The sequence below is a fragment of the Corythoichthys intestinalis genome, chromosome 2 (assembly GCF_030265065.1).
Source record: "Corythoichthys intestinalis isolate RoL2023-P3 chromosome 2, ASM3026506v1, whole genome shotgun sequence".
NCBI classification, from domain to species: domain Eukaryota; kingdom Metazoa; phylum Chordata; class Actinopteri; order Syngnathiformes; family Syngnathidae; genus Corythoichthys; species Corythoichthys intestinalis.
In genome coordinates, this window is record NC_080396.1 from 51,827,182 (window position 1) to 51,853,733 (window position 26,552).

Sequence of the window (26,552 nt, forward strand, 5' to 3'; positions counted from 1 at the left end):
AACGGAAGCGGCTGTTCACAGTTATTTTGTCTTAAGGTTGTGCTACCAAGTATTAGGCTGAGGCTGCCAAAAGTTTTGTCCGGCCAATTTTGGAGTTTTGTGTAAAATGATAATGATAATTTTTTTTTTTTTCATTCTCTTTTATGTTTTTTTCATTTCAAGGAAAATAAAAGAAGATATTACTACCAAAGCATTTGTAATTGCAATTATTTTCTGGGAGAAATTGAGCTTATCTGACAGAATTGCAGGGGTGCCAATACTTTTAGTCAGCACTGTATTACTCTATATCAGGGGTCGGCAACCTTTAACACATAAAGAGCCATTCTCGACCTGGTTTCCACGAAAAAAAAAAAAAAAACAATGGGAGCCGTACACATTTTCTATCCATCTCAAATTAAGTTGTTAGCCCAAAGGTCGGGAACCAGTCAGGCTCACTTTTATACACCATTTATTCATTATTTCACCAACTATGTAAAGTCATGGTGTCAATCGGAAAGTGGCATGTGTGACCTGTGCTGGTTGCAAAGAAAGGGATCCTGGCTTGTTCTGCTCACTAGAGCGAAGCTAAATTCCTTTGTTAAATCTCAAAAGCGCCACAATTAGTTTTGATCAAATAATCATCTTTTATTTTTAAAACTGAGCTGCGTCAGAAGGATCAAAGAGCCATATGCGGCTCTGGAGCCGCGGGTTGCTGTCCCCTGCTCTGTACTAATCAGCTCTTTCAGAAATTAAATAAAGGGACTGCGGTGTATTTGCAATAAATGTACATGCCTTATGATTACAATTATCCCTACTTATATTTTAGGGGTGCTAAAAAATGAATCCCTTTTAGCAGCATTTTTTAGATGGGAGCATCCACCTACGTACCGACATTCAATTCAAAGCGCCCGTCTCCAGAGACAAAAGGGAGCCACCTGGCCTGTCTCCTCTGCTCTGCTTTCCCCGGATGTGGAGGTGTGTGTGCACGCATCTATGTTCAATCCTATAAATAGGATTTGTGTCTTCCCCGGCTTTTGCACCAATGGGATTCTCTCATGTTTTAATTAAATACACTGCTGCAATCAGGCCCAGCTGTGGCCTGCATCTCCAGCCTGCATCAGTCAGCATCCGTGCTCTGGGGTAACACAGAGGCAGAGGTTTCAGTGTATTAGCGTGTGCGGCAGCAGACAAATAGGAAAAAAAAGGGGCAGCTCGTAAAAGGGGAGTGACAACTTAACTAAGCAGTGAAAGTGGGGCATTCTGCACGGAAGACATGACTAAGATAGGAAGCCCTGCACAGGTTTGCTGGAATCAAGTCCCCCATGTATAAACCGAACGGAAGTGGAATTGTTTCTTGGCTCTACCCGCACCACCCCCTCCTTGTACTTCTTACTTTTTTTTTAAATTTTTTTTTACCAAGAAATTTTTACCACTGCAAAGTTTTTTTTTTTTTTTTTTTTTTTTTACATCATATTACAATGTAAAAGACAGAGAACAACCTATATGACTCTCTCATGTCTGCTGTATACAGTGCCCTTCATAATTATTGGATTTATAATAATTATGTGTTTTTTAGCTTATAATATATATTTTTTTCTAAATAATATGGGACCTTAATGGAAAAAAAAGAGAAAAATCCAACCTTCAATACAAGTGCATTTATTCAGTGGAGAAAAAAATCCCACATAAAGAAATAATTTTTTGACATCAAATAACGTGTGTCACAATTATTAGCACCCCTGGTGTTAATACTTTGTACAACCCCCTTTTGCCAACAAAACAGCACCTAATCTTCTCCTATAATGTTTCACAAGATGGGAAAAGACAGAAAGAGGGCTCTTCAGCTGTTCCTCTTTGCAGAATCTCTGTAAATTATCCAGAGACCTGGGTCCTCTCCTCTGTACTCTCCTCTTCAGCTCGCCCCACAGGTTTTCAATGGGGTTGAGGTCTGGGGACTGAGATGGCAATGATATGAGCTTGATTTTGTGTTTGGTGAAACATTTCTGTGTAGATTTGGCCATATGTTTCACAATAGCAATGGCACCCATGTATTTCAAACAAAGCAAAGCAAAACATTCCTACAGAACTCCGCATTTTGGACAGAGGATAAAGTTGCATTGATTCATCTCCTTCAGCCATCGATTCTCACGTTTTCTTGAAGCTCGCATGTTAATGCTATCAATTCGAAGTGGTCAGCGGCTGGTTATGATATCTGGCTGTCATGGACAACTGCAATCACTGGCTCAAGCGTGACTTTCACAGGTTAAAGGTTTTTTTTGCCCCTTTATGTGGAAGCCCAGCAATATCATCAAGCCTGTAACAGTGAGGAAGCCCATCCAGTGATAATAATAACAATAATAATACGACTAATAATAGGGTTTATACTAGGGATGCCCCAATGTTTTTTTTATCTGATTTGTTTCAAGGTATGTTTTGCCGATAGCAATTCGATACCTATATTTCTAGACTAGTAAAAGTAATGCAAGAAATACGGTAATATTTTTTGGTGTTAAATTGAGCTCAGCTGGTACCTCAACAATATTACACGATACTCTGTTACCATTAGTTTCTACAAAGCAGTACTTTCACTTAGTGGACATAATTGTGTAGTGGTTTGTTTAACAGCAGCTGAAAAGCACAGTGATAGGCCACTGAAAACACAAGATAACTGGATCGGATCCGATCTTGTGACCAAATCAGATACTGCCAGATACAGTGATCCTTCAATACTTTGCGCTTCAAACTTCGCGCCCTCGGTCCATTGCTGATTTTTTTTTTTTTTAATTAAAAAAAAAAAAAAAAAAAAAATACAGATAGCTGTCCCGATCCGACCACGTAGTCTCACTCTACCTCCTGCTCCTTTTCTTGGTCAGGCAGAGCACTGTAGTTGCTGATTAAATGTAACGATGATTGACAGATGTTAAAGTTTGGTCTTTCAAGAGATGCCTGGAAGCTGAAACTTCAAAGCGCCGCATACGTCAATAATCGTTTAACTTGGTAAACATTTACTGTGGCAACTCATTGTAAGTGAGCGGCTTAAGCGGATTTGAGTGGACTCACTCAATGAAGCATTTATTAAAGACAAGCATTTTTTTTACTTTATTCTTGTTTAAAAATAATTCGGTGGGACAGTAACATGTTTAAAACCATTTATTGAATGGTTTATTGAACTCACAATGGAAAAACCCATTGGCAGTGTATCAAATACTTGTTCTCCCAACTGTATATAGTATACACACACATATACACACACACTCACCGGCCACTTTATTAGGTACACCATGCTAGTAACGGGTTGGACCCCCTTTTGCCTTCAGAACTGCCTCAATTATTCGTGGCACAGATTCAACAAGGTGCTGGAAGCATTCCTCAGAGAGTTTGGTCCATATTGACATGATGGCATCACACAGTTGGTGCAGATTTGTCAGCTGCACATCCATGATACGAGTCTCCCGTTCCACCACATCCCAAAGATGCTCTATTGGATTGAGATCTGGTGACTGTGGAGGCCATTTGAGTACAGTGAACTCATTGTCATGTTCAAGAAACCAGTCTGAGATGATTCCAGCTTTATTACATGGCGCATTATCCTGCTGAAAGTAGCCATCAGAAGTTGGGTACATTGTGGTTAAAAAGGGATGGACATGGTCAGCAACAATACTCAGGTAGGCTGTGGCGTTCCAACGATGCTCAATTGATACTAAGGGGCCCAAAGAGTGCCGATAAAATATTCCCCACACCATTACACCACCACCAGCAGCCTGAACCGCTGATACAAGGCAGAATGGATCCATGCTTTCATGTTGTTGACGCCAAATTCTGACCCTACCATCCAAATGTCGCAGCAGAAATCAAGACTCATCAGACCAGGCAACGTTTTTCCAATCTTCTATTGTCCAATTTCGATGAGCATGTGCAAATTATAGCCGCAGTTTCCTGTTCTTAGCTGAAAGGAGTGGCACCCGGCGTGGTCTTCTGCTGCTGTAGCCCATCTGCCTCAAAGTTCGACGTACTGTGCGTTCAGAGATGCTCATCTGCCTACCTTGGTTGTCACGGGTGGTTATTTGAGTCGCGGTTGCCTTTCTATCAGCTCAAACCAGTCTGGCCATTCTCCTCTGACCTCTGCCATCAACAAGGCATTTCCGCCCACAGAACTACCGCTCACTGGATATTTTTTCTTTTTCGGACCATTCTCTGTAAACCCTAGAGATGGTTGTGCGTGAAAATCCCAGTAGATCAGCAGTTTCTGAAATACTCAGACCAGCCCTTCTGGCACCAACAACCATGCCACGTTCAAAGTCACTCAAATCACCTTTCTTCCCCATACTGATGCTCGGTTTGAACTGCAGGAGATTGTCTTAAATCATGTCTACATGCCTAAATGCACTGAGTTGCCGCCATGTGATCGGCTGATTAGAAATTAAGTGTTAACGAGCAGTTGGACAGGTGTACCTAATAAAGTGGCTGGTGAGTGTATATACATATACATATATATGGCGGAAAACACTCAGGTGACTTGAAGTTCCGCTCCGAGACCCCCAATGAAGCCCACTTTCAAAATTGTCCGATTTGCATGTGTGATACATCATTGGAAAGCTTAAAATCTCAATTTTCTGGAGGAATAAAAATTTTGAACAGGGGGGCATTTTTTTGGAAAAAAAAATGTTTTTTAAACAGCAAAACCCCATCTGGAGGCGAGAGCACGCGAGAGCAGAATTACAGACGCCATGACTTTAACGAGATATTATCGAGTGCTTACCTTGTTTTGATCCAAAAACTCCATGTAGCATGTATCACTGAGTGCCAAGACACAGCTGTGAATGGCCACAGCTGGATTTTTGGGGGATTTTATGGGTGAAACATGGTAATTTAACAGGGGTCGCGATGCAGAAATCGCAGACATCAAGGAGTGGTTGAGAGTTTCTTTTTCATATATTTACCCTTTAAAACTTTTTTTTCAAAATTGTTTTTGTTTGGGTTGATTATTTATCATCTAAAATATCGGAGAAAATGCGACAGTAACAAAAAAAAATACAATTAAGCGATAGTTATGAGGTAGATATCCGTGACTTTTTTACAGACGCCATTTTTTTCATTGTGGCATAATTTGTTTAAAAGTTTAAAATATGCGAGTGAATAATTTTTTTAAGTCGTTTTTTTTTTTTTAAACGAAATATGAGACATCAATTAATGATTCTAAGCTAAAAACGACAGACATTTTGAATAATAAATATAATTAATTACCTTCGTTTTACGGCTGGGTTGAAACAAAAGCGGTTGCGCGAAGTCTGTAAACGGGGGTTTTCAGGGTAAAACGGACAAATTAAAAATAGTTTGGGGGCTTCATGCGCCATGAATCTGCTATGGCAGCATATAGACATATTGTTCTATCAAACACAACAGTTCTTTTGGCTTAAAATGCAGCAGTATATTTTAAAGAGGGGTACAAGAGCAGAAACTGATCTTTCAGTATTGTCTGTGTTTTCCGCCATATACATATATATATTTAAAAAATGTTTCAATTATTTTAAGTATTTTTTTTAGTACTAAAAATTTCTTATATGTATCGCTTTCCAATGCTAAATCTGAATTAATATATTCAACACACACAAAAGAAAATAAAAAAATGTAATTTTTTTTGGGGGGGGGGGCTACTTCGCGGTTTTTCACTTATCGCAGTGGGTTCTGGTGCCCATTAACTGGGAAAAACAAGGGATCACTGTACTCCAAAAATAGCAATAATAGACGCCAATACCAATATTTACTATTGGATCGGGACTGGGGTTGCCAACAGTCCCTTGAAAAACTGAATTGTCCAGTATTCAGAAACAAAAGTACACATCCCGTATTAAGCTTACAAGGGATGTGCTTTGTCCCGTATTATCATGGAAATCCAAAAGTGTTCCATTTGTAGAACGAAAAAATACTGGTATGCCGCTTTTCAAGAATATTTAGAGCACATGTGTCAAACCGATTCCAGAAAGTGCTAAGTGGGTGCTGGATTTTGTTCCAACCGATAACACGCAGAGAGTTTAACCAATGAACTTCCCGCTGAAACAAGCAGCACCTGACAAAGTTTAACTGATTACACATGTAAAAGATCTAATTGGTGAAAAGGTGTCCTCTTCATTGGTTGGAAAGCAAACCTCCACCCAGTTGGCCCTTTCTGGAATCGGTTTGACACCTGTGATGTAGAGGAACACATTCCACCGCCTTTACTGATTTCTGACAAATGAGCTGACAGAACAACGATAATCTCGCTCATCTCATTGGTTGAGGAGGTATTGTCGCCTGTCATGAGGATGGAAGAGAACATAAGAGTGTGGGAGATATTAGGTTTTAGTGAAGCGAGAGTAAAATGCATGTTCAAAATGGTGATCATTTGTTTTCTTGCTCTTCTCTGTGTACTTAATTTACTGTTTGTATTATACTTTTGTGTTCTGTCAATTTAGTTAGCATTTTCAAATGATTTTTGCTACTCTGGTTCGTCTATCACAAACTATGGCAGCCACTGAGTTATATAACGATCATTATCATCCATCTTGCGTTTAGAGCTGTAAAATCAATTTCAAGACGATATGATACTATATGGAATCTTTACATCGCTGATCACGTCAGTTAGAACCAGTGAGTACGTATTATTTTTGTTTTTATTTAGTTATTTACCTTTCTATTGCCTCAAAATACGTTTGCCGTGTTTTCCTCTGATAGCTTTTAAGTATTGCGTTTTCTTGTGGTAGCTTTAAAGCAGAGTGTTTATCTGTTGACCACCATTAGTCACGTAGTGCATTTAAACCATCCTTATTTGCTATTACTACTTTTAAGTATTTTCTTTAGGCATTCTTTAGTATGTTCTTCCTGTATGCAGCTAAACAAAACAAGCTGAAAGCGTAAGGTACTACTTAGTGTGTCAAATTCACTATTGGTAGACAGTTCGTCGGTGGAGGTTATTTTGGCAGAACAACGAAATTGACAAAGAACATTTGTAACAAACGAATTTCTTAAGAACAAGATTTTTTGTGTGTAAAAACAATGTGACCATTGAACTGCTCAAAAGAACTATTTGTAAGAGGAACAACTTTACAAAGTTCAGCTGCAGTTAATTTGTTATCCAGAGACTATGACAGTTCTCGAAAAAATGTTTTCAATGTCGATCCACCTGCTGCTCGCCTCATTCTTTTATGTTTTGCGCTCTCTGCATGATGTTCTAGGCTGTTTTGCCCCTGCTGCCCACGGCCACGTCACAACAACAAAGTGTGCAAAAACCATGGAACGAGTCTCGACTGCTTTTGGCAAGGAACTCGTGCTCTTTCGTCCATTCAATGTTAAAAGATGTGCACCGTTTTGGCATGCTTGCTAACACTGTCGTCAGATAGCCACACGTGAAGCATTGTTTACATTTTATTGAACCGATGAGATAGGACGTTTTTAACTGAAACCACTCTTCGCCAATCACAGATCAGTTGTGACAACCGTGAGGCTGAGTTGCGTCGCATAAACTGAACCGCGGCCCATTATCTTTAAAAGCCGGGCAAATAGCGTTCGGTTGATGGGTTGCACCGGACGCCGGACACATCAGTGAAAAGGTTGAGTGTCAGTCCTAAAACCATACAGGTGGTCACCCTAATCGGATCGGATGAAAATGTTTTCATTCTCATGGCAGATGGAAGAACGATAAAACTTTATATTCAAACAATATTTAAGATATGGTCATGGATGAGAGAAATGCTTTGTTCGCCTGCCTGCCTCATTGCATAGTTACATCAGTCCCAGGTCCAGTTTCACAAAAATCGCTTTTGAGAGAAAAAAAAAGAATTGGTCAACTAATCTTGGCAGCCCTAGTAAGTACATATATCAAACATAAAACTTACAAAATCGATTTCGGCAGCCTAACACTGAATTTTGCTGCTTTAGCTAATAGGGTCCAAGGCAATAAGGAGCTGGAAAGACATTCTTCATCGTGATATGGTAAAATTGAGTCTGAATGCTGTTGTGGTTTAAAATGTTTCTCTCAACTAGAACTATTTGCTGATGCTCACAGATACACTGACCACAGAACCTCAGAAACTTCAACTAATGATCAGGAGCAAGCTTTTCCCTCCTTAAGTCTAAATAAAGTAGATGTCGCGCTTAAGCACATCCTTTCAAAACCTCAGCTAATTTGTCTGATGGAGTTCTGACTGGCACCCTGGGTGTAAAAACTAAAGTAGCTTTTAGTAACAGCTGGAGAAGCAGTATTGCTTCTGGTTACCATGTATAATTAATCAAATAGTGCTGCTGGTCTTTGTTCAGTTCTGCTCCAACTCCTAGTACGCCATGTGATCATTTCAGTCCTGCACTTAACACCCAAAAGAATGGAACTGGCACTCTATCCTGTCACTAATGTGTCTTCTATATTAGAATTGATCCAACTATTGATTGAGTTATCCACAGAAAAAGCGATATGGAAACAAATTTAGAAACTCAAACATGTCTAGCCTTACAACATCACTTCCTGCGCCGAGAATGTCATTATCTTTAAGAGCCTGTAAGTAAATGAGGGGATTTGCCTCTAAATACATTTACGGGACATGTTCGAAGATAAGCCATGAAATGGTCAAGAGATTGAGAACTCTGCAGTGGTGAAATATAGAGATATAGCATGAAACTGTTTTTAACATTTCTGTGCTTCTATTTACTATATTTGGCACAAGTTAAACAGTTGCCCTGCTATGGTGGCCACCTAGTACGAGTTGCCCCTCCCTCATTATTTAAGACTTTGAGCAACTTTTGTTTGATTCAGTGGCTATCTGGCACAAACGCAAGACAACGTTTTTATAATGATTATGTTAATTTCTAACAGTAGAGTGTGAGATTGCCATCTAGCTACACTTAAGTTTTTTGGTGGGAAAGACTTCTTCATTTCATACTGTATTTTACTTTTACCTTCTATCCTCATCCATCCACATCCTGTACCTACAGAACACCCTTACTGTATTGTGTCTGACAATCACTCTCGTGTCACAAATATAAAGCTGTCCTGAGAGAAACAATTCACTAATTTGACAGAATATATACAGTATGTAATATATAAAATATACAGTATATTATTGAAATAAAAACACTGGATACATCCTGCTACCCATGATACATGTGCTTGATTCCCAAAAAAATCGTCAGTGCCTGTCAGCCAATTATCAATGGAAGTCTTGTGATGTGCTCACATGCTTTACACACCCGATCAGATGCACTGGACCAAGTGGACAGAGTCCCTAAAGCTAAGCACATGCCTCTGTACATAGCTGGAAAAACCCCCCAAAATTTTTACATAATTCTAATGACCACAAGAATATTAAGGCATTTTTAATACCGCAATACCACGATATTGTGACATCCGCATGCTACACATTTGATGAGTTTGTATTAATTAATATTATTAATTATTATATATATTTTTTCTTTATTTCAAGTTTTTTTTATGTAGGCGAATGCCATCCAACTAAAACAGCCCAGCTTTAGCAAGAGTGCCTATTCAGCCAGCACAACAGGATATCCAACCAATGCTGACTCAAGCAGCAAATTGGAAAAGGAATGTACATTGTTTTTTTTTTTGTTTTAACAGATACTTTGTGGAAGCAGGTGAACGTCAAAGCTTGCCAATGAGGTATATGCTTATGTCCATTAAGGCATTCCCTGTCATTGACAGAAATAGACATTAAATCTATCTTAACTGAGATGGCTGAAATGCAAATAATCATGTTTCAATGCCATTGACGGCAGCAGATGTCCAATCCATTTGGACTGGGAGGACTGACAGTTATCGTTATGACATAACCATAAAGCAGCTAGACCAGCCGTTAAATCATTTATCGCCAATGACAGCAATAAGACATCAAATACTGTACATTGGATCTGGGATAGCTGACATTTAATTATCATGTTTCAGGGCAAATGATCACTGCCACCCTTCCTAGTCCAAATGGATTGCCCAATTCCTGCAGTCAATCACAGCCAGTTCGTTCCTTTATGAAATAACATTAAAGCCATTGGAACAGTTGGTTACTTTCTGGTCAGTGTAAAAACAACATTTCAAAGCAACTCTTGTTAATCTGTTGCCGTCAATGGCAGCCATTGAGTTAAGATTCAATAGTCTGAGTTGTGTGGTCGTAACTTTGTTAATGATCTTTAAGGTGGCAACTAAGATTTGCCCTTCCTATCAACAATAGTGCTGAACCATGCTCCAAGATAAGAGATTAAAAGGGCCATGGATTACACAGGTGCTTTGTAAACATGAAACCCGTGAGCAAAAGAGAGAAATGAGGAATGTACAATGACACATGCATGTGACTTCCCGGCTGCAAATGATGAAATTCACCAAAGACTCATATGACTGTATGTTACCTGTTGAAATCAGAGTGAGAAACGTAATTTAGACTCATGACTCACGGTATAACCTTTCGTACAGCAATAAGCAGTCAGTCTCACTTGGCATTTGCCGAATCCGCACATGGCGGAACTAGACTATTCAGCGGGCCTCACAGTCCAACCCAGAAGCATTTTGAGCTGTGTAATCATAGTGGTTAGGCCTGCTAACACGAGCCGCATTTCAGTAGCCAGTAGTTGCAGCATCGATGTAACTACAGTGGGGCATTACTTTTTGTTACCATTATCATTGCTATCATTCATTATCATCATCCTAATGGGATCGCGTCCCATCCAGTCGGGTATCATCATCACCAAGACTAAGAGCTGATGAAGGCTCAGCCCAGGCGCATGTCTCCACTCCCAAAGGCTGTCACACATGACTTAACCAGCCGATCTCCCACCACAAGATAATGGCATATAATAATCATTAAAAAATAACATTGAATCGCGCTTACCGATGCCAGGTGCAGAGTAGATGACATACAGTGTCGTGGTTGAGAACGAGAAAAGGAATAAAAGCCCAAGGAATGACCTTCTCCGGAATCGCAAATGTGTCGGCATTATACAGGCAGCAAAAAGCACACGGGGGCACGTTTGCGTTATCTATGCACAGCTGACAGAGCGCTTCAGATGTGTCCAGGTACTGAAAGATTTGGACAGTGACAGGCTTGAAACGTTCCGAGCGTTGTGGCGGTGTCGCTCTCTGCGGCAGGCGTCGATTTCCTCGGCAGGTTGACAACAGGAGAGAACCTCCGGTAATCAGTCCAGTCATACAAATTCCATTCCTGGCAGGGGTGGTTTGGGATCTAATGGCGACTAAAAGTCCTCTCCGTTTCCTTTCGTCTTTAACACTGGCTTCAGCGGTGACAAGAGCGAGGCAACCCGGCGGCCCTGTTGTTTTCAGTTCGGGGCCATCGTTTGTCACGCTGTACTTCGCTGATGGAAATCGGCCGCTCCTGAGCGTTCCTTCCCAGTCTGCCTGCTTGCCGTGCTGCCTGCCTGTTCGCCGTGCTGCCTGCCTGTTCGCCGTGCTGCCTGCCTGCCTTCTTGTCTGCTATAAGCTTTTCGATGAGGAAAATGAGCAGCGGCACCTCAGTGGGCGTAGACGCCGAACAACACTGCAACGTGCCTTTAGCGTTATCCTACACTTGGGGAACAGGGGGCGCTTATTCGCACCGTTGCATCGAACACTCCGCTGACTAACGTTCGTTTGTTCATGTATTGTTTTAACTCTGTAAAGGTTAAAGACGCACGAAAACCAGCACGATGCTATACTTAACCACGTCAGCGTTTTGCGTAAAATCCCCGCTTTATTTCCATTGTAGGCAACTTGTAAGACGCTTTTGCATCATTGCATCATTTGTGATTTAGTGTACGTCCAGTTTTCGGCCCTTGTCAAAAAAAAAAGACATTGCAATGGATTGTGGGAAATTGAGTCTGTCACCGGAAAAGCTGCCATTAACACCGTCATCAATGAGTCACTTTGTTTAGTCTCACAAAATATACATATATATATAAATATAAATGTGAATTTTAAATGCTACAAGGAAATTAAACGAGATTGTTCTGTATTTGCTGCGTTTACGTGTAAAAGTGAAAACTACAATTCCCATCATCCCAAATACAGGAAGTGGAATTCTCCATTGAAAACATACATGGCGCTATTGACATGGAATTGCAAGTCCTTTCTAAGGGCAAACATTCGTTTTCTTGTTTGAACGATTGTTGACAATAATGACAAGTGCGAGGGTTCACTTTGTAGTCTTCTTTGTTCTGTTGTTTCTTCACCCTTGTGTGTCAGAGCGAACCGAAAAGAGAGAGACTTTGGAAGTGAACGAGAAAGATGACGAAGGTTCGGAAGCTATCCGGAAGGATTATTCTCCTTTGCAAAACCATCTTTCATTGATCAAATATGAATTTGAAGATTCACGCGATTTACTCTACCGACCCGAAGACTTAGCGACTGTCAGGTTTGAACTAATGTTTATATCTGTATTTGTTCATGATCTTTTTTTCCCTTGAATATGTGCTAAGCCACTGTAAGTTCCCACCTTGTTACTGATACAGTATACTAGAGTAATGGATAGACGTCATTAAAAAGTATCCGGCAAAAGGATATTAACAAGTTTGAAGATGTCGAGAAAAAAAAGCAAGGGTTCAATTTCGATAGGGAAGAGGTGGTTAATCAATCACCTTACTCAAAACAGTATGCTGAAAATCTAAAACTACTAACAAGGACTAGTGTCTACATATCCGTGCAAATCAATTCCTGAGTGAGAAGGGACACAAGTAAATGCAACTTAAAACCATAAGATTAAGATTTATAATTTGCAGACATATCAATGTCATGCACTCAGACACATAAAAAAAAAACATATATTTGGGAGTCACAGTCATTTCTTGATTCACATCTCGAACATGGAACAAATGTACACGATTATTGTTTTACAAAATAAAAGCCATTGTTTGAAAATGTCTTACTTTGGAGAAATTACAGTGAGGAAAATAAGTATTTGAACCCCCTGCAATTTTGCAAGAAAAAAAATCCAGAAATCACAGTGTAAGATTTTTTTAACGATTTATTTGTATTATACTGCTGAAAATAAGTATTTGAACACCTGTCTATTAGCTGGAATTATGAGCCTCAAAGACCTGTTAGTCGCCTTTAAAAAGTCCAACGAATAAGTGGAGTGGAGTTAGACATTTTGAGTCCAACTTTTTGACCTGTTTGAGGCTGTTAGCTGCATATAAACACCTGTACACACCATACAATCAGGAAGACTCCAATTACTTAGATGGTCAAGACCAAAGAGCTGTCTAAAATGGAGCTGTCCAGACTAGTCGACGTTGTCGACGTCATCGATGGCGTAAATGCGTCGAGGGGCACAACATACCATCGGCGGGTAATGACGAGTTTAAAAAAAAAAAAGTGCAGATAAAGTTGAGAATTGCGGACACTCGGGATGTAAGCGGTGAAAGCAACATAAAGCCAAAACAGGGAACCAGAGTGGCCAAAGCCTGGAATTATTTTAACGAAAATAAGGAGGGTGCCACTGTGTGTGATCTTTGCAATGCTGCACTGGCATACCACGGTAGCACGTCGGTCATAAACGAACACTTAAAGTGCCGTCACCCAGGGGTAATTTTGGAAGATGACAAGAAACAACCAGCTGGCAGATCGAAAGTCCATATAACTAACAATTAAATTTTTTTTTTTTTTAATTGAAGCTGCCTTTATGTGCGTCGCATCAACGTGCATCATTAAGTTTTTTTCATGTACTTCACGGATTTATCTACTCTGCTACTGCTCCCGAAAGCTGTAGGTCTCGAGTCTCTCGACATCTCTGTGGATGGCTTGCAGATTGTATTTATTAGGATCATGGAAGCTCTCGCTTGGGGAAAAAACAAACAAACAAACAAAGTATATATATATATATAGGAATAAGCGGCATGGAAAATGAATGAATGAATGAATATATATATATATATATATATTAGGGCTGCAGCTATCAAATATTTTAATAATCGAGTAATGGACTGAAAATTCTATCGATTAATCGAGTAATCGGAAAACAAATATATTTTTAGGTGAAGAGCAATTATAAATATACATGAGAAAACAAGACATTTAATCTAATCTTGAACCATTTTCAGTCAATCAATGTCTTTATTTTCGATGTATATTGTTGAAAACAGCCAACAATTGCATCTCAGATGCAACTAGAATAATAAAAGACATTCACTAGTTTCACTCAAAAAACCTTTAGATCTTATTAAAAAAAAAAAAAGAAATATATATATTAGCGGTAACGGTTTGCGGTTCAAAGCCGAACCGTTCGGTTCGCCCTGCACGGTTCAATACGCCTTTATGAACCGCGCCTATTCGGTTTTGCAATTAAAGGGGATGTTTCGGCAAAGGGGGTGTGAGACATCAATAGAACCGTTATGCGCCAAGATAACAAATATTGATAAAGTTAACAAAAAAATCAATCACATTAATGAGCAATTATCGAAAATAGATCGAAAATGACGAACACTACCGAAAGTGTTCCGGAAACAGCCGAATGGGGCGGCGACGTCACGACAAGTGATTGAAAGTCGAGGCGGAGCTAGGTGCCATTGTTTTTTAACGACGAGAGAGTAGCGTTGGGGTTTGTTTGACCAAAACATCACAACAATGGTTCAAAACTGCTGTGCTATGTGGTGTACAAATAGTTGTTTATCGGAATATAGTATCCATGAGTTCCTGAACGCGAAAAAAAAAGCTGGACTACACAGAAAATGGGTAAAGTTCGTCCGTGCAAAGAGGGCTAATTTTCTAGACACAGCCTCCGGCACGCTTTTCTGTGGTGCGCATTTTCCAACTGAAAGCTTCTCGAACTATGGACAAGAGAAATCGGGTTTTGCTAAAAGATTGCTGCTCAAAGGAGATGCGGTGCCGACCATAGATGCACAGCCACCTAAATGTCCCGAGATATCAAGAGAGAGACGATGACTGCTAAAGGAGGCTAAAGCTACGCAAAGAAGGGAGCAGCCAAGCTTGAAATGGCCAGAGTGAGTACTCTTTTATAATTAATAAAAAAAAATGTCACGCCTTTGGATACAGGACTCGACACATGTATAAATGATCGTTCGTAAAATATATAGAACAAATCCTCTGATCCCGTTCATATTTGTGTCTGTTGGCAGAGCGAAAAGCTATGATAGCGCAATAAATTATAATTATTCTATGCATTCCTTTATTTTGCAGTCACGGTGTATCAGCTTCACAAAAAGAAATGCTAAACAAATCATTGGTGTTTCCCACACGATCTGCTGCCGATGTTTCATCAGTGTCATTGCTCCCCTCAATGACCGTTTCATTACGCTGCATTGGCGTTCGTTTGGGCTCAAATTGGTCACCTATAACACCGATTAAAGCTTTGCAACTCTCCTCGTCACCATTAGATGAACATTCGTTACGTCCTTCTACGTCGGATTCGTCGCTGAAACTAGAAACGAAATTGACTGCCATCATCGCCGCCATTCAGTATTAAAGCACTGAGCCTTTTTCTTGTTGAAGAAACAGCCCTCACTGCCAACTCTGAATTCTCTTTTATTGACAACGAGCGGTGTTTCTTCATGAGGGAACCTGGAATATGTGCAGGACGAACACAATGCATCAGCATAAACAGCTCAAAACACCCCTAATTCTCCCCACACTAGAAGGAATTATATTGATGCAGACAGGCGCTGCCCCCCTAGTGGCCGGTGGCACGCTCTTCACTTGACGTGACGTCACGCACACAATCTGCCAGATCTCGGGCGCCGGTCGTTTTAGCTTGACAATCGAGCCAAATTTCTCTCATTTTCTTGTGTGTAATTACACGAAGTGGCATGATATGAATACAAAAGGCATGCGTTTATGGATAAATGATGGAATATCAAAATTTTCCCAGGGCGCTACATCCCCTTTAATGTATTCCGAACGCTTATGGAATGAATTGATCGAGCTCTGTGTGCCTGTGTGTGACGTGAAGCACCGCTGTGGAGAAATTCCCGCCCCGCAAGTAAATGTCGGATCGCTGTCAAGCACCTGTGTAATAGAAGCCGAGTAACGCCCTCTCTCGCTTACGAGTGAAGTGAATGTGAAACAAGAAAGAAAACAAATAGCTATGGCGAGCGGAGGAGTGAAGAGACAGAATTTTGAGGAAGCACCGGCTTCTTTCAAATCTGCGGTTTGGCAACATTTTGGCTTCCCCGTGGATTACAATGCGGAGGGAGAGAAAATATTGAAAAAAAAAATTGCAAGCATTGCTCAGCGCTTGTTCCCCATGCTAATGGCAACACTTTTATAATATGACTCCGGCACCTCAGCCAGCATCACCCACAGATATCAAGTTCTCAGGGTAGGACAACCCCGAAGATGACACCAGTGAAAACACACGGCGGGCTTTTATTTATTTGCAACGCTTGACCCGCATTACATTGTTCCCTCGCGGACATATTTCTCCAACAACGTAATCCCCGACATTTATGAAATGGTACGCAAAGCCATCGAAGATGATTTCGCTAAAGCACATAGTTTCGCCCTGACCACTGATATTTGGAAGCTGGACGTCCCGTGCTACAGAGTGCTACAACCTAACTGTGACAGTCCACTATAATTCATACCTGTCAAATTGTACAGTCTCGTCGTAATTTGTACAAGTGAGCACTCATTTTTGAATGTGTACGCCGTACATTACGTTCAAAATCTGCACGTTTTTCGTGCATTACGGTTTTTTTTTTTTAATCCGTTCGGATTCGGTCACAGTTTCTGCAACGAGATAATGCGTTGCTTGAATGACGCGAGAAAAGTCAGAGACTCGGAGAGGGAAGAGTGTTTGTTGAGACGCTGTAGCAAATGCTACCGCCTAGCAACCTAGGCTAGGTGGCTCCAATATTACCTGACTTAGCCGACAACATACAATCTACGCCTAGATGTCTCATGCGTATGGAACTACATGCGAAATGACAGACTCGGTAGCGTTAGTAAACAGCCGCCATTTTAGAGCAATAAACTTCTCAGAAAGGCTCTGTTGTAGTAAACCTTACGAGCGAACCTAAGCAACTTTTTATCTAAAATACTCCTAAATCGGCAAAATCTTGACTTGAGTCTGTCTTTAAAGGATGAAACAGTTTTAAAATTTTCACATGTCGAAAGTAGACAAGGGAACTAATGCAAAAACGGGAGCAATTTTATCAACTTTAACGGTTGATTCACAACATTAAATGACCTCCAAACATAGCAAAGGTGACTATGTTTTTTTTTGTTTTTTTTTAAATGAAAAAAACCCAACAAAAACATGAAAGGTATCACCAGTTACTTTGCCAAGTAACTTTTTTACTACTGTGTGTGTATTTCAGTAGTCAGTCACTACACTAGCCAAAGAGCTAAGAGGCATTTTAACAGTCGAAAATTTTTACATTTTAAGTGTTTATTTCATTTTTTTAAAAGCAAAATAAAGGCAGTTTAAAAAATAATAATAATAAAATAAAAAAAAGCAAAACGCAAACCGAAACCGAACCGAAACCGTGATCCCAAAACCGAGGTTCAAACCGAACCGTAGCACCCCTAATAAATATATGTATATATATATATGTATATATATATATGTATATATATATATATATACACACCTAAAAATGCCGTTACGCTTGATAACACACATCACTTAAAAGTTTTTAAGTGATTTTTTCCCACGTGTTTCAATTAAATTTCTATTTGTGTCAAGCCATTTTTAAGTTCTAGTTAAGTTTTAATTTAGTCTAAACTGTAAGTCTGATAGGATTTTGAGTTTTTGCAGTGTTCAAAATAAATGTATGATACAGGCTGTATTGGAGCACAGTAGGGACCCGTGCTACTTGGTGTTTTATCCAGCAATGACTACTGAGCTAAAATTGATAGTTAGCATTATTGAGTTTTTATTTTACACCCTCATCACTCCACAACGCTGTTATGTTAAAGCCTGTATGTAAGACACGTTAGCCACGCATCGAAAGTGGTCATAATTAATAGAAACCTAGCCCTCCGCAGGGCTAACGTTACTTGAGCTAGTGACAGTAACGTTAATCTTATTTATTAGCGCTCTTTATTAGCGCTTAGCGCTCTTTATTAGCGCTCTTTATTAGCGCTTAGCGCTCTACTGCTTTAAGATGGCGGCTGTTTACTAACGGTGCCTAGACGCGGCCGAGTCTGTCATTGTTGATCTAGTTCAACATACATGTGATCTCTATGAGACTTATCAGACGCTACCTGCTACCAACGTACCATCGTGCGGGCTAGTATTTAGCAACGTCGGCGTCGTTTGTACCGGCTATCGGCTGCAGTAAGTTTTTTTCAGCGCATTGTCCCGCATTAAAAGTAGTCCGAGCAAAACGTGATGATTACAGCTGTCAAAATAAACGATTACTCGAGGTGAATAAAATTACTCGGATCAGTTTTTAAACTCGAGTTACTTGAGTTGCTCGAGTATTCGTTTCAGCTCTAATATATATATATATCGTTTCAGCTCTAATATATATATATATATATATATATATATATATATATATATATATATATATATATATATATTTAGGCCTGAGCGATATTGGAAAAAACTATTGCTGCGATTTTTTTGGGGTTTGCGATATATTGCGATATTATATTGCGATATTAAAAAAAATGTGTATATATTTTTTTCAAGAAATTTTCACAAGATGACTTAAATAGCTGTTTGGAAAGACTTTAGATGACTCACCATCACCACAGTGTACGGTCACCCCTTGTTTTTCGCGGTTAATGGGGACCAGAACCCGCCGCGATAAGTGAAAAACCGCGAAGTAGCGCACCCCCCCATTTTTTTTTTTTTTTTTTTTTGTGTGTGTGTGTGTGTGTTTTTTGTGCCCAGTGTATTTATTCAGGTTTAGCATTGGAAAGAGATACATATAAGACATGTTTTTTTCTCACTTTTCCCCCAAAGTAATTTAAAAAATGTATATAAATAAATGGTTTTTAAGCACTTCAAATGTCATAATTATGATAAGTTTTAAACATAACTGTCCAACCAAATCATTTTTGAACAAGAATAAAGTACTGTAGCAGATAAATGCTTGGCTTTATTAAATGCTTCTGTTTATCTACTTTAGCTGTGACCGTTGAAGTGACATGTAGAAATTTCAAACTCCTCATGATCACTTCTGGCATTTAAATGTCTCCAACGTCCCCACAGTACACACATTCGTTCCAGCGCGGCTTCCTTGCAACTGTTTAACAAGTTAAACGATGATTGACAGATGCCCGTGTGAAGTCTGCTTCTTTGGCCAGATCAAAGCCATCGTTGTGCCGCAGTGACTGAGAGGATCAAAAGGCTGAGAGAGGGAGGGTAGGAGGCTGTGCGCAGACCAGAAAGTGAGGTGTATGTGGATAAAAAAAAAGAAAAACTATCGCACGTGCTTGCGATGGGACTATCGCGCACACGCACATCGCGATGGCGATGTTTAAACGATATATCGTTCAGGCTTAATATATATATATATACATGTACGCACATGTCCCGCTCAGACAGTATTCTGCCTTTTGGTAAGTTTACAGCAAGGCTTTTTGTGCTGTCTAACAGCGAACTCTTGTGGTCGTTTTGCGACATGGTTTATTTTTTTCTTGCCAGTTCAATATGGCTGCACAACGTCTGGGGCTGACGCCTACGTTTTAATGTTGCGCTTATATGATCCTTGGACAAGATTTGTCCGTGAGTATGGTTGTTTTAAAGAATGTACATATTATGTTAGTAAGCGAAATGTTCTATTTTTTGTATGAGACGCTTTTTGTTTATGTTTAGTGAACCTCTATAGCATGCTAAGCTAACGTTGTTGCTAATGCAAAGCTTGTGTACTTTTATTTTTGTAGTTTTATGACGGTCTAAAGAGGACAATGGTTTGAGGCTATTTTATTAATAAATCAGATGAAAAAGGAAGAAGTCTGATTATTAAGGCGTCGTTCACTAGCTGTCTAGCTTTGGAAAAAGTAGACGCTTCGGAGTGAGGACAGCATAGACAGATTTAAATGACAGTAGAGTGAAATGCCCACTACAGTCCTTATGTACCGTATGTTGAATGTACAGTGGGGAGAACAAGTATTTGATACACTGCCAATGGGAAAGCCCATTGGCAGTGTATCAAATACTTGTTCTCCCCACTGTATATATCCATCTTGTGTCTTATCTTTCCATTCCAACAATTTATTTTACAGAATATATATATAATTTACAGAAAAATATGGCATATTTTATAGATGGTTTGAATTGCGATTAATTACTTTTAATTAATTTTAATCGTTTGACAGCCCTAATATATATATATATATATATATATATATATATATATTAGGGCTGTCAAACGATAAAAAATTTTAATCGAGTTAATTACAGCTTAAAAATTAATTAATCGTGATTAATCGCAATTAATCGCAATTCAAACCATCTATAAAATATGCCATATTTTTCTGTAAATTGTTGGAATGGAAAGATAAGACAAGATGGATATATACATTCAACATACGGTACATAAGGACTGTATTTTTTTATTATAACAATAAATCAACAAGATGGCATTAACATTATGAACATTCTGTTAAAGTGATCCATGGATAGAAAGACTAGTAGTTCTTAAAAGATGAATATTAGTACAAGTGATAGAAATGATATTAAAACGCCTCTTAATGTTTTCGTTTTAATAAAATTTGTAAAATTTTCAATCAAAAAATAAACTAGTAGCCCTATTCTGTCCTCAATGTGTGTGAGTACACAAATTGACAGATAGCGAACATAAGTTCCAAAAAGAAATCAGACGGTGTGGCAAAGTTGCATGGGCTTTACTGAAGTCATCTCTTTTTGACAGAAGCACGTTTGTTGTATTTTTGTAAAACTGAAAATAACAAGGCAATGTGTCAATAACTTGCATAAATCACAAAATAACATAAAATGTACACACACACGTGTCCATTTGAGCAGTAGTACTAGCCAATTAGCTCACAAGCATCTAACAATGTAACTGCATTTCACCATATATGTGAACAAATTCAAATACACATCATCAATAACTATCTAATGCTCATGAATATAAACAAAGGAGGAATATAACTCACAAGCGATGCATGTATTAGACACAAACAGTGTGATGGGGCTATGAGAACTGCCACTGAATACTGAATGCGGACGTTAGCTGGTCTGAAGAGCACTGTCTATTAGTGCAAGTTCGCGTCGACATATAATCACGTCAGAAAAGCGCGCCGAAACCCAAATAATCAGCTGCACTGAATCGCCAGCAGAGGGCGACATTACGCCACATAACATATGCAAGTCACACCCAAGCGCCAACAGAGGGCGGAAAAACTCCATAAAGCACAATTAACAAGTTGGCCTTTCACTGTACTGACATTTAAATTTGTCTGAGCGGGCCTAGTGCGTTAATTGCGTCAAATATTTTAACGTGATTAATTAAAAAAATTAATTAACGCCCGTTAACACGATAATTTTGACAGCCCTAATATATATATATATATATATATATATATATATATATATATATATATATATGGAAACACTGGCCTTTTTACTATAGTCCATGACAGCACTATTCTGACTTTTTTTTAAATTATAAAGTATTATTATGTATACACGTATAGTACACTATAGCATTAATACTATATATTTGCTGGCAGCATTTCACCTCATTGTTTGTGATTTAGTATTGTTATTCATGTTTAATATTTGTATGTTAATAAAGAAATTATTCATTCATTCATTCATTTTCCATGCCGCTTATTCCTCACGAGGGTCGCGGAGGTGCTGGAGCCTATCCCAGCTAACTACGGGCAGTAGGCAGGGGACACCCTGAATTGGTTGCCAGCCAATCGCAGGGCACAAGGAGACACACAACCATTCATGCACACACTCACACCTATGGACAATTTAGAGTGTACAATCAGCCTACCATGCATGTTTTTGGGATGTGGGAGGAAACCGGAGTTCCCGGAGGAAACCCACGCAGGCACGGGGAGAACATGCAAACTCCACACAGGAAGGCCGAAGCCCGGGATTGAACCCTTGATCTCAGAACTGTGAGGCAGACGTGCTAACCACTCAGCCACCGTGCCACTTAAAGAAATTAGTAAAACATATATATATTTATTAGATGACTAATCCAAAAAAAAAAAAAAAAAAAAGTCTGCTGACTAATCGGGAGAAAATTAGTCAGTTGGAGCAACCCTAGTCCAAAGACAGAATCCAGACATGAAAATCTCTCACCTTTCGGCGAAATTCGCCGTTTTGAAGTCAAAAAGGATGACCTACGAATCGTGTAGATCCGAGGAGAAAATTTTTAAGGCGGGTGGGGGGGGCTTAGGTGCAGGCATGTGCCGGTTACCTTCATGGTTTACCATGCTATGAAAACGTTGCGGTTGCAAAACCACTTAAATTTTCCTTCATACAGTAGTACGTATTCATTATTTTTCAGGTGTCAAAAATGCAGCCAGAAGTGGCTTGGCGCAGCAGCGCTTACCACTTTCCGTTTGATGCTGCGTGTGTCAGTGACGCTATTCCAGCAAACCCAAAAACAAACACTCCAAACACAACTTTTCTTCAATTTATTGAGCTCTCAAATCATGGTAACTGAAATATACCAAATGAATACATTTAAAACCTAGTAAAATCGTATTTTCAGCGTGTGAGTAGCTTCAACAGTTTAGCTTCATGAAAAAGTTTGCCAAAAACAAAACACATTTTCTCACTCCCAATTTGTTTTAGATGAATGCATTTGCCAGCATATTGAATTTGGTGAGTAATGGTTGTGTTGTTCATTATAAATGGCACCAAGTTGTCAGACCTGGATGACGAGGCGGACTCAGCTGCGGAGGTTGAGGCAAAACTTTTATTTTGAAAAACAGGTTCTTCCGCTGACATGCGAGAATGAGAAAAATGCACAAACAAAAAACTCTCCAACGGAGGAATAAGTCAAAGCAATCACGATCAGGGTTCAAACAAAAAAGCACTCCATAAGGGAGGAAAGGGCAAAAACACAAAACGCTCCTAATGGAGGAAAAAGCCAAGATAGCGAAGATGAAAAAAGTCAAACACAAAGCGCTCCAATGGAGGTTAACATTCAGTAGAACTGTACTCGACTATGACGATAGGCTATGACGAGAGGCTGACGTGACTGACCTTGGATGAAAGACACTTCTGCACTAGACAAGGGAAACTAAGGCAATATATACACAGGGGGTAATGTGGAACAGGTGGAAACAATAGGTAATTAGGCGACCAGAGGAAGGGCAAGTACGCAGACACAAGGAGGGTGAAGCTTTCAAAATAAAACAGGAAATGACATGGCATGACAGAACCCCCCCCTCTAGGACCGGCTACCAGACGGTCCAGGTTGGTCGGGGTGATCCCTGTGGAAGTCTCTGATCAACGAGGGGTCCAGGATGAACCGCGAGGGAACCCATTGTCTCTCTTCCGGGCCGTAGCCCTCCCAGTCCACCAGGTATTGGTGGCCACGACCTCGGGGTCGCACCGCCAGCAGCCTCTTGACCTGGTAGGCAGGGCCACCGTCGAGCTCCAGAGGAGGTGGAGGCGCTGGCGTAGGTACCATGGAGCTCTCAACAACAGGCTTGACTTGGCTAACGTGGAAGGTGGGGTGGACCCTCAGGGAGCGTGGAAGACGTAGACGCACTGCTGCCGGGCCTACGACCTTCGAGATGGGATACGGACCCACGAAGCGGTGGGCCAACTTCCGGCAGGTGGCCCGGAGGGGAAGGTTTCTGGCACTTAGCCACACTCGCTGTCCCTCCTGGTAGGTGGGTGCTGGGCGTCGGTGGCGGTCTGCGGCCTTCTTCACTCGATCCCCTTGGCGGACGAGGACTTGGCGAGCTGCTTCCCAGATGCGTCTGCTACGGCGGACCAAAGCATGTGCGGACGGGACAGAGACCTCCCGCTCCTGTGCGGCAAACAAAGGCGGATCGTAGCCATGGACGCATTTGAAGGGTGACATACCTGTGGCGGAGGTGGGAAGAGTGTTGTGAGCATATTCAACCCAGACCAGGTGGTTGCTCCATGTGGATGGGTTCTGGGATACCAAACACCGGAGGCCGGTCTCCAACTGTTGATTGAGGCGCTCGGTCTGGCCGTTGGACTCCGGATGGTATCCTGACGTGAGACTGGCCTTAGCCCCAATGAGGCGGCAGAATTCCCTCCAAAAGAGTGACACGAACTGTGGCCCCCGGTCCGAGACAATGTCCCGGGGGAATCCGTGAATGCGGAATACCTCCCGCATCATGATCCCTGCAGTGTCTTTGGCCGAGGGCAAGGCAGGCAGGGCTATGAAGTGGGCCATCTTTGAGAAGCGGTCGACCACAGTCAGGATTGTGGTGTTCCCCTGGGATACAGGGAGCCCCGTGACAAAGTCCAAGGAGATATCAGCCCATGGTCTGGAGGGAATCGGGAGAGGCTGAAGAAGGCCCATGCGTGGTCTGGTGGACGTCTTGTTTCGGGCGCAGACCGAGCAAGCCTCGACGTACTCCCGGACCTCCGGCTCCATGCCTGGCCACCAGAACCTCCGGGAGATGGCGTGCATGGTGCGCCTGACTCCCGGATGACAGGAAAGAGGCGTGGAGTGGGCCCATTGGATCACCCGGGGGCGTAGGTCAGCCGGGACGAATAGTCTGTTCTCAGGGCACCCCCGAGGTGTCCGGACCCCCCCTAATGCCTGCTTAACCTCCGTTTCTATTTGCCAAGTTACCGCCCCTACCACACAATTCAGTGGCAGGATGGGTTCAGGTTCCTTGGCTACAGGCTCGGGGTCGTAGAGGCGAGAGAGGGCGTCTGCTTTGATGTTCTGGGACCCCGGCCTGTAAGAGATAGAAAAGGAGAATCTGTCAAAAAAGAGTGCCCACCTCGCTTGGCGAGAATTGAGTCGCTTAGCAGTTTTGAGATACTCAAGATTGCGATGATCAGTCCAGACTATGAAGGGTTGCTCTGCCCCCTCGAGCCAATGCCGCCACTCCTCCAGAGCGGTTTTGATGGCGAGTAGTTCTCGGTCGCCCACGCTGTAGTTCCGCTCCGCTGGCGACAGGCGGCGGGAAAGGAAGGCACAGGGATGCATCTTCCCATCATGCTCAGCTCGTTGGGACAGTATTGCCCCAATGCCCTCACAGGATGCGTCGACCTCCACCCCGAACTGACGACGGGGATCAGGCATGGTCAGTATGGGGGCTGTGGTGAAGCGGGTCTTCAAGGCCAGGAACGCTGCTTCAGCCGCAGGGGTCCATTGGAACTGCACCTTGGAGGAAGTAATAGCGTGGAGAGGGCCTGCAATTTTACTAAAACCGCGGATAAACCGCCTGTAAAAGTTGGCGAAACCAAGGAACTGCTGAAGCTTCTTTCGACTGCCAGGTGTGGGCCAGTTAACCACTGTTTCCACTTTTGCAGGGTCCATCTGGATACCCCCAAGAGTTATTATAAAGCCCAAAAAGGAAATAGTCTTGACATGAAATTCACTTTTCTCAGCTTTGACAAAAAGATCGTTGGCGAGAAGGCGCTTTAAAACCGACTCAACATGGTGCTTGTGGGTAGTTATATCCGGGGAGTAAATAAGGATGTCGTCTAAATAAACAAAAACAAAACGGTCAAGAAATTCTCGGAGAACGTCATTGATCAACGCTTGGAAGAACGCGGGGGCGTTAGTGAGGCCGAAGGGCATAACTAGATACTCGTAATGGCCGTCTGGGGTGTTAAAGGCCGTCTTCCACTCATCTCCCTCCCTAATACGGACTAAGTGGTAGGCGTTGCGTAGATCTAATTTAGTGAAGACCTTGGCCTGCTGCAGTTGGTCGAATACTGAGGACATAAGGGGGAGTGGATAGCGATTCTTAATGGTGATGTCATTGAGCTGGCGGTAGTCTATGGTGGGACGGAGTGATCCATCCTTCTTTCCTACAAAAAAGAAGCCCGCCCCAGCAGCGGACGAGGAAGGACGGATGAGCCCTGCTTTCAGGGAAGCTTGAATGTATTCACGCATGGCGACTTTTTCAGGACCGGAAATCGGATAAAGGCGCCCCCTGGGGATAGTGGAGCCTGGGATAAGGTCAATAGCACAGTCATAGGGACGGTGGGGTGGCAGAGACTGGGCTCGGGTCTTGTCGAAAACCTGGCGTAAATGGTGATAGCACTCTGGGATGGTGCTCAAGTTGATTTCTGCTTCTGGAGTGACAGAGAGAGAAAACTTGTTAATTGCGGTCTCACCATTAACATGACCTTTGACCCCAGGGTTCTTTTCTCCTAGACAACGTTCCTTACAGTCCGCACCCCACCCCAGTATAGAGCCAGAGTTCCAATCAATATGAGGTTGGTGTTTGCGGAGCCACGAAAGACCTAACACCAGTGTCTGGGCTTGAGCAGAAAACAAATGAAAAGACATTGTCTCAGTGTGTCCTTGAACAGTGACTTCTAAGGGCTCGCATGAGTGGGTGATAGAAAACAGTTTTTCATCATTGAGAGATCTGGCCACCAGGGGCCGATCGAGAGGGATAGCCCGAAGGCCCATGAGACGGCAAACCCCCCAAGGCATCAGACAGTCGTCCGCGCCGGAGTCTATCAGGGCGGTGAGTGCATGTG

At 41.5% G+C, this 26,552-nt stretch overlaps 2 protein-coding genes across 3 annotated transcripts in view; one reads left to right on the forward strand and one right to left on the reverse strand.

Moving 5' to 3' along the window:
• Positions 1-11,739, reverse strand: part of b4galt5 (UDP-Gal:betaGlcNAc beta 1,4- galactosyltransferase, polypeptide 5) — a 68,506-nt gene extending 56,767 nt beyond the window's left edge. The window contains exon 1 of the mRNA XM_057829880.1: positions 10,839-11,739. Coding sequence (XP_057685863.1) covers positions 10,839-10,944 — 106 coding nt within the window. The 5' untranslated portion in view covers positions 10,945-11,739. The remainder of the gene's footprint in view (positions 1-10,838) is intronic.
• A 271-nt stretch (positions 11,740-12,010) lies between these two features.
• slc9a8 (solute carrier family 9 member 8) overlaps positions 12,011-26,552 on the forward strand; it is a 76,563-nt gene continuing 62,021 nt past the window's right edge. The window contains exon 1 of one of the 2 annotated variants that reach the window (XM_057829879.1): positions 12,011-12,353. In XM_057829879.1, coding sequence (XP_057685862.1) covers positions 12,118-12,353 — 236 coding nt within the window. In that variant the 5' untranslated portion in view covers positions 12,011-12,117. The remainder of the gene's footprint in view (positions 12,354-26,552) is intronic. The other variant, XM_057829878.1, reaches the window with a different exon arrangement.